Below are 16,710 nucleotides of genomic sequence, written 5' to 3'. Positions count from 1 at the left end.
CTGCATCGTCCCGATAACGGATCACGCTGCAGGTGACTTAGGGGTCGTCCATAAATGACGTCACGCGATTTTGGACGATTTTTGACCCCCCCCCTAGTCACACGGTGTCACAAAAAGTCAGACCCCCCCTCAAATATGACGTCACAATGCTCTGCCCCCCCCCCAAAAGAGATAATACATGCTTCAAATCGCTTTAAACTATTGTCATTGTAGTGCGTATTTAATGTGGCGCTGCAATCTGATGTTGTAGGAGAACACATTTATTAAAAAGTCTATTTAATTAAGTAGAACGTGTTGTCTATATTTATTTAAAGTTGCGCAGTTTGATGTGACGTCACATTTCTCAACCCCCCCCCTCGTCACACATCGTCACAAATATCTGACCCCCCCCCTAGGTGCGTGACGTCATTTATGGACGACCCCTTACTTCAAAAAAATCCATGAAACGGAGCGAGACCCAATCAGAACGAACTAAATAAAACCCCACAACGGCTGCAACTGGGGGAGGCTGGAGAGGTTGGGGGCTGCGGTGTCGTGTTCCGATTGCTCCTTAATCAGTTTACTCGCAGATGTTTGCGCTCAAGTGGGCAGTCAGCGACCCTCGACGAATGCGGAGCAGCTAATAATTCACCTGGCGCGCAAAAAGAATGCATCTTGGCGAGCACGGTGAACCTTGGACGCAGACAACCCGCACACGGATAGGCGCTTTAACTGTACAGCGCTCCAATTATTTGTCAAATTTCCCAGCGCAACGCCATCGCTTCCAAAGTGACGTTGCATGTGTCCACGATGGTCACGGATGTTCGTGGGCGTGCCACTCTATTCCGGGACACACACACACCTTTACCTGGCTTCACCCCGCAGGCAGGCAACAGCAGGTGTCACTCCACATTGACACTTGGGTGCTTTTCATTCACACCTTGACAACCGCAAAAAATGCGAGCGGATCTTTTGAAGTGGCCTAACAATGTGAAGTCCGGGGCGAGACCAGGCTGAGGTGCATCAACCGGTTTCACCATTTTAAGTCTTCAACAACCACTGGGTTCATGTTTTTTCACTTGTCGCCGGCAGGCAGCCACCTTATCACTGCTGTAACTACGAGTTACATTCAAGCACTCATTCCCTCCACCAATGTTGAGTACTGGGTCTACCCAACTGTTCAACCACCACACTGCAAGTCACAACACACTCACCGATGCACCCACTCGCCAGACAGCAGGTCACACCACTCACCCGGTTTCTTTCCTCGAACGGAGCCACTTTGGAATCCCCTCCTATCGCCACTTTTCACAAGTGTTTGCAACTTTGCTCATTTCAAGCAACGCATTAACTCTTGATCTTTAATAGTTACTTGTTGCTGGCCGCTTGCCTTCTTGGGCCTTTCGGCTTGTGCTCAGTAACCATGATAAATACATAAATAACCCACCGCACTACCTGTAAGGAATAGTGCAATGTAGGGTTGCCACCTGCCCCGCTTTTCCCAGGTTCATCATGCTGTGGAGTTAGCTGCTGTACTAGGAAGTCACCCCCGGACATTACAAGTCCCGGGTTTTGTCAGTTGTATAACAAGGCGCGGCTGGAGACCCGTTCCATTCCGTGCAGCAACGCCGCCCCCCCCCCCCCTCTTTTGGAATGACGAGATATCTTGCTTTGCCGTCACACGTCCCAGTTTCTTTCGGACCTCAAGGAGGTGGCAAACCGATGTGCAATGTGACGCGTGTGCGTGTGCGCGCGCGACGGGTTGCACAGACACACCGGGACTCGCGCAGACACACCGGGACTCGCGTGGGTTCCGAACTCAAGTCACTTTTATTTTGTTCTATGGGAAATAAAATAAAGTGCTCATGAAAAAAGAATCGACTGTCAAGAACAGCGAGAGCAAATTAATTAGAAAAAATTAACTTCCAACCAGACACAAACGCAACGATCTAAAAAACACACAAAACAAACCACATCCAGATGCAGTTGCATTTTTAAGCATTTTTCGTATAAAATATGAAAAATAATCTTAAAACCCTGAATTGTGAAACAGGAATTTTTTTAACGCGAAATGGTATTTCATTAATCTTTAAAAAGTACTCATTGTTAGAACCAGGCAGTGACACATTCGACTAGAACGACAATAAAACACAAATAGCTTTAAATATTTAAAGTAATTCAATATTTAAAATTATGCAATATTCAATCCATCCAAAAAAAGGCAACAATTGTTTACTTTGAAATGTCAAGCCCCAAGTTTTACACACAATGGCTATATTCTGGTAGAGTCATCGTCGTCATCACCATTATTATAGATTTGCTCAGCACTGAACACGGCCATCATCAGTTAATTCTGTTATGCAAATTTGAGAAATAAAGTGTCAGCAGTTGTGCAGGAGTTAAGTCTCTTCCTCTGCCGATTGGCGCTCTCTCTCTCCCGAGCCAGCGCGGCCTTGACGACGACCCGCATAGTGGTCCACGGCATGGGTAGGTGGGTGGAGGGGTGGAGAGGGTGGGTGGGTGGAGAGGTGGAGGGGAGGGGGGTGCCGCATACCCCCTGTGCAAGCGGCAAGACCCGCACTGGCACCGGACTTACCCCGACGTCACACCCGGACTTTCAGGGCTGGCTCTGAGCTGCCAGCTGTGACTAACTACAGTCCTGACGGACACCTGAAGCGACCGCGTACACAGGAAAACAAACTGTCCAGTCTGCTGCAGCGCAGCGGGAAAATGTACAAGTGGGGGGGGGGGGCATTGCATTTATGTTAAGAGCCAGAAACTGTACGGGGATGGTGCGGGGATCCACGATGAAGATGGTGGAATGGCGCGGTTCTCTGTGGCCCACAACGTGCAATTCCACACTGGAGGATGGCGGCGCGAGCGCTTCCCATGCTTCCCAAGAGAGCAAATAATGTTTCGGTAGCGGTGGCGAACGGACGGACGGGATTTAGCGCTTGAGCGATTCGATCTTTCTAAGCAGCTGGTGCTGCCTCGCCTCCGCCTGTCGCTTCTCCAACAGCAGCCGGTGCTCCTCGGCCACGAGCCGTTTGGCGTACTCGCCGGCCTTGCGCAAAATCATCACCTTGGCCGCCTTGTCGTTCCTAGACAGCTCCGGGATGACGTCACGCAGCCCGAGGAAGCTGGAGCGCAGCCCGTCGCGCCTCTGCCTCTCCAGGATATTGTGCGTGCGCCGCCGCTCGCTCTCCTCCGAATCGGAGCTGCTCGTGCTGTTTCCGCTGCTAGTCAGCCGCCCCCCCGCCCCGCCATTGCCGCTGCCGCCAGCGCCGCCGTACCGGGCGAGTGCGGGGAGCCGCGTCGGCTCTCCGCGCGCCGCGCCGCGCACGGCCACCGCCGTCGCGGCGGCCTCGGTCCTCCAGCGCTTGGTGGGCGGCGGGCTGGGAGGGGAGGGCGCGGCATAGTTGTGCTGCTGGTGGATGGGGAAATGGCAGCGCTTGAGCGCGTGGTCGCACGGTTCGGACTGCAGGCGCACGCCTGCCGTGTTGGTGTTGCTGCTCGCGGAGATGGCACCTGCGTCGCCCGGCGTCACCGCCGGTCTCTTCTCCACCGTCACCACGTCGATCTCCTCTTCTTCTGTTCAAACGGAAACACGGGGGGGTCAGCGGGGAACGCGTGTGCGACGTTATGACTAAAACTGCCAAACGTCTGGGACACGTGGTGAGAACATTTTAAGCCGGAGACAAAATCTTGATGTTCACAGATACTTTGCGATACTGGGAAAGACTGCCACTGAGAAGGTCCTGGAAAGCTGCTCAGTAGCTTTCATCACAGGATCGACAGACACAGCCGCTAGCCACCGGCCACGCTGAATAAACACACGTGCTGCCACCCTCAGGTCACTGCCATTTGGCCGACAGAAATGCGATAGCTTTGCTCGCAAACTTTTCACAAAAAGGTTCAAACCGACAAGCGTCACCACTTCCATCGCGCGCAAACCTCGTGCTCAATATTTCGAACGAATAAACGTGGACAATGCATAAAAAACATCCCTCGCCTCTCTCGTTCCCGTCACGTCTACTCGTAGCGAGAATCGTTAAATCCCTCGCGTGGGTTGGACAAAAACCACAAGTCGCAGGACCCAAGCAAAACGTGACGCGTTTACTTTAATTACACTAAACCCCGTCTCACTCTGAAGCGCAATTTCAATAAGCTGACATTTCCCAAAGAATTACGACGGATTGTCTTTGTGATGCTGTTACATTTGCCGGTTCATCTCACGGCCCCGGGGTTATCGCCGCAAGAGTTAAAAAAACCCCTGCAGCTGACATCACAGGCTCCGCGCGTGCAGCTGACGTCAAAGCAAGGGCGTTGGTGCGATGGCGCTCCACGGGTCCTGGAACGACGCCGGGAAGGGTGGCGAACCCGTGCACCGGCTCCCGCCGGGCGGGCTGTGGTCACCAGCGTGGGCGACACGGTCACAATGGGGGTGGTATGGGTTTATTGACACAGGGGACTAAAATCAACTCCGAGCCCGTGTGCAGTTGGCGACGCTGTAACAGCAGCTACCACCGCCGGAGGCTGCCACTGGCAGGGTGGCCGCCAACTCGCATGAGCGAGCAAGGTGACAGCGCGGTCCACTCTCGACAGCCCGGAACAAAAAGTGCGCTTCTCTAAATTTACACTCTCACATCCTCCTCCCTCATACGCCCTCCACGATACAGCCGCTGACGTTTACCAAATGAACTGACACGTGTGTTGCTGCGCTGCTAGTGAGTCCACTTGGCGTGGTTAGAGATTGATTGAAAGGAGGCCCTGATTTGGGACACGGGGCCACCACGCAGCAAGCACCGTTATCGGGACTGCTTCCCGTGCGCTAGGTAAGTGCGGACTGAAAGATTCCATGGTTGTGCTGCACTACGGTCCCACGTCTATGCTCCCCTGCATTCAGCAACCCGCAGCGGCCAGCGTTACATATGATCGAATGAACTTTCCTGAACCGCACACCGCAACGCGGGGAGGCCCTCGAACAGCAGTGGATCGACAAAAGCACGGAAGGCGCGGCGACGATGTCGTCGTCGTCGTCATCGCCGTGCGCGTTCCCTTTGTGAGCGCGATACCGCGCGGCCGGAATGAATGGATGGGATTCCCGCAGATTTCTACAGCTCCATCCCCAGGTCCGTCGCAGCTGCGAACAGCCTCGCGTGTGCACGCGTGTGTGCGCGTGTGTGCACGCGTGTGTGTGTGTGCGGGGAGGGGCCGCAGACGACTCCCCCTCCCCGCCAGCCCCTCCCCCCCAGCTCGGGCTGCAGTCTGCACCCTGCGCATGATGCAAGCCGCCGCAACCGCCCCACCGCCCCCCACCCACCGCCGCCGCCGCTGACCTACAAAACGGCATCAACATCTTAAAGGGGACGCGGCGACTTTTCCGAACGCCCCTTTCGGCCGCGACCTGCCGGCAACGACTGCCACTTTCACTGGGGCGGGCGGGCGGCATCGCTAGGCCACGCCCTTCAAGCAAGGCCCTCTTCTGCGCCGTCTGGAGAAATGAAACCGATGGAGCAGGCGCACATCGTTACTGCCAAATCTAACCAGTCCCATTTTGTATGAAAGCCCCCCGCCTCCCAAGGCATCGCCAACTCTCACGGTCCTGCGGGGTCACAGCCCACCCAGAACCCGCAAAACGATCCGATTTTAGTGCCGAATCTCTGCGGTGGGGCGCTTTTTCGTGCGCGTTCCCGCCTCTGGCTGCTATTCCGTTGTCATTCTCGCCCCCCAGAAATGATCGCCTCGAGCAACGGTCCTGCCCAGTCCACCTACCTTTCTTGAGAGCACTTTAACAATCTCTTGCAATTTGTTTGTCACCTGTCCGCATGTCATGACGATCACAAAGCCACCAAGCCTTGCGCACATGCGCGTGTGTCCAAGGACACATCTGTGTGTGTGTCTAAGGAAGAGACGTTTACACTCCGTGTCAAAGCGCCGACATGTCAGCCGCTACGATGACGGGCACCACCGCGCGCTCGTCAACGACACCGGAAGAGGCCTTCGAGTGCCCTCTGCTAAATCTGCCGACGGTGCAAAGTCCCCAACGCCCTCGTCGTGCTGCCGCGGCGCTGCAGAGCCGCCGACTTATCCGCCACGGACGGGGCCGGGAGCGGCGACTCGCGGCCCGCGGTGTAGGCGGCCACACGCGAGAGCGTGACAGAGAGGGAGGAGGGAGGGAGAGGGCATTGGCTGCCCCCCCTTTCATCAGAGTACAGTGGCCGGTACACGTGTGGCAGCGGCAGCAGCAGCGGCATCGCGTTACTGCCACGTCCACCACCTCGCAATGCGCGTCTCGAACCCTCCCCGTCACCGCCGCACTACCAGCATCGGTGGCCCGGTTAACGCCCGCTACCAGATCCTAATTATAGCCACCAATGACGAGCGTAAAGAAAAGTGAAGTGGGCTTGCCGGGCAGGGCACGCCGCTGGAAGGGATGGGCGAGAAAAAACATCTCGACACCGACTCCAGTGGCAGCCAAATGAAAGAAAGCGACCGAGGAGCGTCGGTCATCACGGAGATGGAGCAAAGAGATTGGCTTGTGCAGCAGCGAGGTGATGGGTTATTGCATCGTGGGACAGGGAGGTATGACAACGGCTTTGGGGAGGCCTTCATTCAGCGACGGGTCGAGATCACGGCTGATCGTGACGGCGATTCAAACCACCACGAGTAATCACGCGCAAGCTGCCACGTCGTCATACTTTCCCCTGAATCACACTCGCTTAACTCAATTACCCGCACCAGCGGCTGTACATGCAGAACATACAAATCATGTCACGCCGACGAGGTCTGGCCAGCAGCCAATGAGTCTCCGGGCAGCGAGCGACACCCCAGCCGGCGTCCGCCGTTCAACGTGGTGCCCAGAATAGCCGGGCATCATTCATCATCATCTCCTCGATTACCACCACCACGAGTAATCGTATAGTCACACCACACTTTCCAAATTGTGCAAGTTTCTTAAAGCGCCGACTGCCGCTCCTGTCCACTCAGCAATATCACTGGGTGACACGACAGTTACGCAGTCGGAAGGTTGCGTACAATGGGGTAAAGCGTGGGGACTTACAGCTCCTTCCAAGACGTCAGGCCAGCGTGAAAGAGAGCGGGCCTCTCGCGAGCTCCCTCGAGTATAGACCCTTCCGCTAGCAGTGGCACGAGCAAGCGGTTGCAGGTCCGCACCTTTACCTTGTAATATTTCACCACGCCCCCCCCACCCCTCCTCCCTTGCAGCACAGAAACATCTCTCATCTCTACTCGCTCCTTACCGGAATCGCTCGGCGTCTCGAGTCCCGCGGTCCGCGGGGAGAATCTGGGCTGCAGGTCCAGGCCATGCGTGCCTCTGCCCTCCGTGGAGCCGTAGTCCAGCTCCGAGTCGCTATCCGAACCGCTGCCGCTGCTGCTGCTGCTGCTACTGCTGCTACTGCTGCTGCTCTCGCTCAGCCTCCTCGACTGCCCCCCTGGGCTATCGCCGGGAGACGGTGGCGCCACGTAGCCCCCGCGCAGAAGAGCCACGCGCTGGCCCATGCGCTGGCCCATCATCTTCTCGAGCTTCTCGTGAGCGTTGAAGCCGCTCCACATGCAGTCCTGCTTGATGACGGTCTCCTCCTCCTCCAGGGCATCGCAGAAGAAGCTCTCGCTCACGGCCCGATCGGTCAGCAGGCCCGACACGAGCAGGTCGAGGGTCTTGGCGCTCGGCAAGAAGATTTCGGGCCCCGGGTCCCAGCCGTCGCGCGAGAGAAGGCAGTCGAGTTCGAGGCGTCCCGGCGACAGCGGAGGAGTCGGCAGCAGCTCGAACTTCTTCCAGATGTCCTCGCTGGGAGCAGTGGACTGGTAGAAGCTTCCATCCTCGAGCTCCTCCGAGTAGAAGAAGAGCTGGTGCGAGTCCAGCATGGCGTAGTCGCGTGTGCTGCAGTTCTCAGAGGCCATCGTGCCAAACATCCCCAACACCTGTGTCAGCGAACAGATAACAGGCACCGTCATCATCACGATCCATCCCTCATCGTCATCATCATCTTTATCACCAAGAACCAGCAGTGTCCTCTGGCTCAAGTACCCCGGTCGATTCCTGACCGGGACACATCGAGGAAAGAAACCCTCGTGCGTGACAGTCGCACCTCGCACACCCCAAGGCGCTTGGCAATATCCGTCTCCTGCTCCCAGCCCGTGTGTGTCTGTCCAGCACGCCCCCTGTGCGTGCAGCAGCACTGTGCGTGCGGCTCCCTGTGCGTGCGGCTCCCTGTGCCTGCGGCTCCCTGTGCGTGCAGCAGCACTGTGGCCGTGTCCACCATCGGGCCCGCGTGTCTCATCAGCGCTGCGGTTGCCGCATGAACGTGCGCGGGGTGCATGCCGAGTCGTGTACACCACACAGACACACAGACTCTCTTCACACACACACATAGACAATCTTCACACACACACACACAGACTATCTTCACACACACACACAGACAGACACACAGACTCTCTTCACACACATATACACACACAGACTCTCTTCACACACATAGACACACACAGACCATCTTCACACACACAGACAGACACACACATACTATATTCACACACATAGACACACACAGACTATCTTCACACACACAGACTATCTTCACACACACAGACAGACACACTCAGACTCTCTTCACACACACACATAGACACACACAGACTCTCTTCACACACACACACAGACTCTCTTCACACACACACATAGACACACACAGACTCTCTTCACACACACACACAGACTCTCTTCACACACGCACACAGACTCTCTTCACACACGCACACACACAGACTCTCTTTACACACACACACAGACAATCTTCACACACACACAGACTCTCTTTACACACACACACAGACAATCTTCACACACACACAGACTCTCTTCACACACATAGACACACACAGACTCTCTTCACACACATAGACACACACAGACTCTCTTCACACACAGACAATCTTCACACACACAGACTCTCTTCCCACACAAACACACACAGACTCTCTTCACACACACAGACAGACACACAGACTCTCTTCACACACACAGACAGACACACAGATTCTCTTCACACACACACAGATTCTCTTCACACACACACACACAGACTCTCTTCACACACACACACAGACTCTCTTCACACACACACACAGACTCTCTTCACACACACACAGACATACACACAGACACACGCTCTATCCACTGCTCAGCGCAGCTATCATCGGCGCTGCACGCTGCTGGAGGAGGAGGAGGGGCGTGCCGTGCCGGGACCCGGCGAAGGCCGCCACCCCCCCCGCCCCCAGCAGGCGCAGCGCTTCCTCCTCCTCCTTCCTCTTCCTTCCCTCTCCGCTTCCTGCGCCGTTAATTAAAACCCGCTCATTAATACAACTGCTGGTCGGCCAGCTGTGTGGACGAGCGGTCCGCCAGCCCAATGAGCAATTAGCTATTAGCAATTAGCTAAGCGAGTCTCATTTAGACGGCGTCCGAGACATGGCGACCGCGCCCTGCCGCGGGCAATCCGCGCCCCACACCACCACCACCACCCCCCCGCCACCACCATCACCCCGCCACCACCACCACCCCGCAATCAATCAAGGCGACTGCCGCTCTCCATCCCTGCCTCTCCCCCGCACACACTCGCGCGTCCCGCTCACCTGGTGAGGGTGAGCAGCTGATTGATTGTCCGGCTGGTGGCGTTCAGAGCAGAAGGAGGTGTGGAGGAGGAGTGGACGTGTGACGGGTTCAGTGTCCGAACAGCCGCAGCAGCAGCGGTGGAGCTCTGGTGGACCCCGGTGGAGCTCTGGTGGACCCCGGTGGAGCTCAGGAGGACCCCGGTGGAGCTCTGGAGGACCCCGGTGGAGCTCTGGAGGACCCCGGTGGAGCCGGATGCAAAGTCCGGGTTATGACCTCGACAAAGCGCCGCGGTGCAGCTCTGGTGGACCCCTAGAGGAGCGCGAAAGGACCCTGGTGGAACCCTGTTGAACCCCGGTGTAGCTGGGTGGAGACTCGGAGCTCCAGGTACCGGCGTAAGCGATGCGCTACAGCCTGGTGGAGCGAGACGCGCAGTCTCCCACGCCACTCTCTATAAGTACCCGCCAAAAAAAACACATGGCGCCACGCCCCCTTGGGGCCGAGCGACCTCGTGACGGCAAGTTCGGCCGCCTGATTGGCTGAGCCCGCCGGGGTGCATTAACATTACGTGTCTCGTGGTGGGTGGGGGCCATGCGGCGTGGCTGCTGCGCCGCATTTTTCCCGCCAAATTTTTTTTGCTAATACGTGTACACTTTACGCGTCCTGCGCACTGTATTATATATTAAATTATTAGCACTGTATACATTTTTACGCATCTCTGATGTGGGCCGCACAACGTCGACAGTCTCATGATGGTTTTTAGTTCACGCTGGTGACCCTTGCACCGACCCGAGCAGTAATAGCGAATGAATGAATGGAAAGTGAAGCTGGCTAATTGGATACTTGAATGAATGATTTAGGTGCGTAAATCTTGGGGGTTAACCATACTCCACCACCCTAGTCAGTGCGAGTTTGTGAAAAGGGTGTCAACTGAGGAGATTGAGCGATGAATTCAGTTCGTATGCAGATGTTAGGTGGATTAATAACATCGCTGGCTTGGGGAGGCTTTCATCCAGCAGTGTACTGATCATGACTGATGAATGAATGGAGGAAGGAAGTCAGTGAGGAAGGGATATAACCCGCTTCCCCTTACGTGGAGACTGCCCAGGAGCGAGAGTGATGAGCGAGCGATCGCTGAGGGCAGCGACATCGGCTGTTGCACGGCTCGACTCCGCTTATCGGATGAACTGAAGTTCACAACGCGTACGACGAATGTGGTGCCATAAGTCGATGCATGTGAATCACCACCGTCATCAGCTTTGCCAAATCCACTAATAATTGCACACGAGCTGATTTAATCGTTCCGTCTCCTCGGTATGGTGGAACTTCTCGGACGCGTTGCGTTCCTGAGGTGCCAAAGTTAGTCTTGACTATTGGGCATCAGCCCTTCTTCTAGCCGTGACGTGTTTTGCCCAAGCCACTCTCAGTCATTAACATATGCAGGTGTAGAACTCGCTGAATAAGTTAGCATTGCGTATGTCCTCTAATCCGTGTGTTCTTTTTTTCTGTATCTCAATGCATTACGGCCCAATGTCGCATCTGCACGTAAAGCCCTCTTGTCAATCCACTGTCGCATGACGGCCTCCCCATGTCTTGCAGGCAGTGAGAGTTTTTTTACCATACTTCACCACGCTGGTCATTGCGGGTTTACGAAGGCAGGTGCGTATGTCGATGCATTTCAAGACGCTGCACAGAAACAATGGGTGTAGAGTTTTTTTTTTATAGAAAGGGGAAGTCAGTCATACGCAGGGGAGAAGGGGAAGGTCTTGAACATGGACGTGAATAGGCCAAATGAGTCGACAGCACGGATTCCCGGGGGAAGGGAGTCCCCAAGACTATTACTTTGACAAAAAAGGGACCATTCTCGACCTTCACCAATGCTCACCTGTACCCTGCACCGGTACTGGGTCATAACCCGTGTAACATGAACATGTTATGTCCATGTCCTACTCACCACCCATTCCATTTTCCGAAAACATCTATTGTCGCTGTGGATGATATTGACGCAAGCGTGCTGCCTCGTCCGACTCCCCTTTTAAAGTGTACTCTGTGTGGTGCTTTCTTCACGCAATCTCAGTTGTGGCTCAGATGATGACCCATAATCATCAGCCACGATTTATCCACTGCTAGGTGAATGTTTGCACAAACCACTACCATCTCTCTCGGTCTTAATTATGCAACGCTCTTAGCACCCGCACGCGAGATGATTCCATCGCTCCCGACTTCTGAGCCAATATGCTGTCCTATCACACAGACAAATACAATCTCCCTCCCTCCGTACGCACTCGTTCTGATGCCGTGGAACCAGTGTCTCTCCTCCAGCCGTATCAATACCTGCAGTTTCCCGGGTGGAGGAACTCATGAGGCAGTGGGCAGGAGGGAAAGAGGGAGAAACCCATATCATGCAGAGATGGGCTGGATCATGATTATTTAAATTACATGTAAATTTAAAATGTTATTTCATTACATTTATAATTCGTATCAAAATCACATTACTCCGGTGACATGTAATGTTTTTGCCTATATTCGCGGCGTGTATTCCAACCTAAAAGTGGCCTCTCTGACGAGCCCACTTTTGCTACAACCAGAGCTTGATTTCAGCTGGGTCTGTCTGGGTCAGCGACCCAGGAAATATTTATGCATCCGCCTCACCACATCCAGTATAACTCTCGCTACGGCTCTGTGGCTGCAAGGTTGATCAGATATGAATCCCTTGTCTTTGACTCAATTCAATGTTTATTTGTTACATGGAAAATCTCGTTTAGCCAGTTACCTAGCAAGCATAGAACAAGAACAATATCAAAGTGATACTCAACATAGGCCCCCATGGATGCTTGCCCCACCCGCCCCCCAAACACCCCCCCCCCCCACCTACGTCCCAAATATATCAACATCACTGCCACAAAGCTGATCAAATGTGACCAAAATACGTACATCGATCCTCATTAAATCCATCAAAACAAATTACCCGTGTCATTTACCCGGCGCGCCCTCAACCCACACTATGACCAGCAGCTGGACCCAGTCAAAGTTCAACATTTACAGGGCCATGTAAACGGCGGAGATAACGTTAATACACAACAACGAACCAATGGCAAACGGGGCAATTGGTAGGGAGGCTCGTAAAGTCCAGAGGAAATCGTTTCTCTGTTGAAACAGGTAAACGTCTCACTGGCTCAGGTGTTCACGCTCGGGGTAAGGCAGCCCCCACGTGGGGTCTTCACGGCAAGGTCATGACGTGCACACACCTGTGTACACACCCTGCACACACCTGCACACTGTGCAGCTTTTATTGAGCTGCCAGAGGTGGGACCTGCGTGTTTGTAGATTAATCTGGTACAAGACCACGTTTCGCAATGCTCCATACCGGAATCTAGCGTTACATTTGCGGGTGAGATAATTTACATGAATAATAATGACAAAACAGACAGTTTGTTTTTCTTACTCAATGGAATTCCGCTTTCCAAGTGCAGCAGATCGGAGACGAACGAGAGTGATTCAATAGCTCAATATGTTCAAATCTCGCGTGTATCTTAATCCCCCTACCTCTCTCCATCCAGCAGTATGAATGGGTTCACCACAGTTAGTAGATCGCCAGGTCATGTGTCATGGGGTAAAGTTGGGTACTCCCACCTCTTCTGAGATGTCTGGCGAGTGTGAATGAGAAGGCGAAACTTCCCCTCTACAGTTGCAGGGCCGCACCTTTACGTCTTGCTGGCTTTCACTTAGCAACAGCGCACAGCTCGTTTTGTAAAACCATTGCTGGACGAGGGGCCTCCCCACACCGAGCGAGTCGTGGGGGTTATTTAACCATACTTCACCATGATGGTCAGTGCGGGTTGGGGAAGGCGGGGAGTATAGAACCACAGGCTTACACATAGACAAATAGATTCACGCAGAGACCCACAGATTTGCCCTGACGGCATACAACCACCATCTGGCCTGAGGTCTACTCTTTCCCTAGATCGCCACAATCATATCGACCATTCAGGTACCTGCTTCGGCAATCGACCCTCCCCCATGCTGAACAAGTCCCACCCAGCGCAACCGTTTTTTGTAATCATATCTATATCACCCACCTGATTGCGTGACATTCAACACATACCCCACACCGCATGACCTGGATTTTACCATCAACCCCAGCCGCACCAGAAGTAAATACACCAGGGTTATACAGCCCGTATAGTGTGATATGGCACGCTATTGTAAATATAGCGCCCCTGACCATAGCATGGATCACACACACAGAATGCTCGCTGATAGGACCAAATATATAACATTTCCATTGCCATCACTCACCTGATGAGGCTCAACGACTCGCGGCATTAAGTAGTGGCAGGAAGGTAGGAGGAAAGAAGCCGTGGGGGACCAGGTCAAGGAGACAGGGGATCATGTCTCTTCCAACCTATTAAAAAGTGTGAAGTATGTCAGCGTGGTGAAGTCTGGTCAAATATTCCCATGCCCCTCGCGACGTGGGGAGGCCCTCATTCACCAGTGGATTTGCAAAAGGCCTTTAAATGTTATTTAGGCGTGTATATTATAGCGAATGGGAAGAAAGTCACAGCAGCCATCAGAAAGCAGTGGGGCATCTATAAATGGGTCACCCTGCATCATATTGTAACCGGCAACCTACCAAACCCACCCAGACACAGGCAATCGTGATGTCACACTGCTGCAATCCTTGCCGGCACTGACGGGGTCGGCTTATGTCAGAGCTACCATACCTAACAAATCAATATCACTTTTTCAAGAACAGCCCTTGCCATGAATGTGTGAATACGAGACTCGGACGCACAGGAACCACTTATATTCCCTCTGGAACTCTAATTACACATCCTGGCGGGAAGGGATAATGAATCAAGATGGTGATGGCCCGTGATCAAGGCTAACCACAGAGTGGCAGCCAAAGGAGATAATGCACCCGTGAGGTCCTACGTGGAGATGGAGGGATGGGTAACACGTGACATCGTCTATTCGTCTGGTGTTCCACGGATTGTTGCATCGCAGGACCGCGGTGTGGTGGTTGTTTGGGGAAGCGTTCCTCCAGTAGTGGCTAGATCATGGCTGATGATGAGTGTAATTATAGCGCAGTCCTTAATTAAAAACATCAAAAAACGACGAGGCACGGCTCGCTTATAAAATAGTTATCGTCTGGGACATTTATTACCCAACACTGCCACACCGTGTTACAGCACAAGACTGCAGCGAGCATCGTGTGGCGACATTTGTTTTATTACTACGCGAGTTTAACCTTTTGGCGGTACCCCGGGGTACCAGAGCACCATAGCACTCCGTGATGCAGTCATTTTTACTCTGTTGATGGTCGGCGATGCGGCAATCGACTTATCTCGACGAGCTGTACACGATGATGCACCACTACGGTGCGTACGAGCGTTCAGGGTTTCAGCGCAATCCTCCTCGATGCGTTTCGACATCGCGGAGTAGCACTGATTTTGGATTGATTGGTACCCCAGTCGCGGAGTTAAGTACACCCCTGGAAAAAATAGTGTCCCAGAAATAAAATCTTTAATTGCCTCGCCCATTTTGTATTATTGGGTACCCCGGAGTTCCGCCATAAGGATCAGTTAACCGAGAAAAGCCTCAAGCAGTCTCACGACTCTTTTTCAGGAGGGTCCTGTCAAGTTGGCGCAGTAGGGGGCGATGATATCGTGTCATCACAATTCAGAATTTGCCGGTAACTTTACAAATTTTAAAACTTTGGATCATTTCGCCGGCACGCAATGGCCTACGCTTGCGAATTATGACACGGGATCTTGGACGTCCGCGTATGGTATGGTGAACACAATATGGTCTGGTGAACACATTACACCCGCAATAATAACCAGGGCGGCTGCCGTAAATCGACCCGTGAACATCTGCGACAATCTGTGAACACGCTCACGCCAGGCCACGCCACTACCCCAATACACTGCCACTCCTACCTCTCGTCTCACTCTCCTACCTCCCCCCATATTACCTCCCAGGCACTCACCTACCTCTCCCTCCCTCTCATCTCAGTGTGTTGTATGTTCTGGCAGACGCGATGCGCGTGACCCCTTGTGGCCACCGCGTGCAAATTGTTTTTAGACTCAAAAATGCAGAAAGGGTTGGCCTAATTATTTTGGCATTGGTTGCCACGTGTGATACGATTGCACGAGATAACACAGATGGATTAGGTCATGTTCCTTTCTGTTGCATTGCATTGAATGGATATAGGTAATATTTAGGGTAATAATTGTAACCATTAGTTCATCATATGCACATTCAATAAAAACTATCATTTTGCCCGTCCAAGGACGGGTGTATTGTAGTAAATCTAAAACTTGCAAGCGAAAAGCAGACCGCGACGTGATATATACATTCGTGTGCAATTTGTAAGGCCGCGGTGACACAGACGTATTTCATTTAAAGGTTATAACCTCCCTTGTTGATCAGACGTCCTTTTTACTTCGATGTCTCAACAGCGTCACGGAGATGGCGTGACGTGAGGGTTCTGCCTTTGTCGTGAGGGTTGTAAGTGACGCCGAGGAGGGGGGAGGAGGCGCCTCGCCCCCCATGTGGAGTGACGTCAGCCGTTAATTATTATGGATAGGGGGTCGATTTCGAGGACTTCACCTTATAATGATTATTAATGAGGGGGGCTGTTCGATGTGGAGTGACGTCACCTGCTCATGATTATTAATGAGGGGGTTCTCCATGTGGAGTGACGTCACCGGCTCATGATTATGTATGAGGGGGCGGGGTCCATGTGGAGGACGTAACCTGTTCATGATTATTAATGAGGGGGGCTGATCGACGTGGAGTGACGTCACGCGCGGGACACAGACATTCTTGGCTCATCAAAGTAGTAAATAATCAGCAGCAGCAGCAGCTCTTCCCCTCTCCCTTGACCAATCACTTTTCCGCCACGACCCACGCTTGCCGGATTCACTTGTTTAACACTTGAAAAATCCGACCGCTTACTTCTACCTCTGCTGCAAAACTCCTCATCCATTCCCTTATCCATAATCGTCTGAACTCTTATGCTTGGTCTTTCCATTTACTATTTTGCCCCCCTTCAACAAATCCAAAACACCTCTGCACGTATCATATTCAGCCTT

The 16,710-nt window shown here is 53.3% G+C and overlaps 1 protein-coding gene across 1 annotated transcript; it reads right to left on the bottom strand.

Annotated features, from left to right (window-relative positions):
* Positions 1-1,790: 1,790 nt before the first annotated feature.
* Positions 1,791-10,059, bottom strand: LOC144725071 (protein L-Myc-like). The gene is made up of 3 exons (XM_078604528.1): positions 9,634-10,059; positions 7,242-7,923; positions 1,791-3,570 (listed from the first exon to the last, which is right to left on the bottom strand). The coding sequence occupies exons 2-3, from the start codon at positions 7,912-7,914 to the stop codon at positions 2,927-2,929; spliced, it is 1,317 nt and encodes a 438-aa protein (XP_078460654.1). The 5' UTR covers positions 7,915-7,923; positions 9,634-10,059; the 3' UTR covers positions 1,791-2,926.
* Between the last annotated feature and the right edge of the window lie 6,651 nt (positions 10,060-16,710).

Source organism: Lampetra planeri, chromosome 22 (assembly GCF_965212315.1).
Source record: "Lampetra planeri chromosome 22, kcLamPlan1.2.h2, whole genome shotgun sequence".
NCBI classification, from domain to species: domain Eukaryota; kingdom Metazoa; phylum Chordata; class Hyperoartia; order Petromyzontiformes; family Petromyzontidae; genus Lampetra; species Lampetra planeri.
The sequence above is the reverse complement of the archived record's forward strand: the minus strand, read 5'-3'. Positions and strand labels throughout refer to the sequence as shown.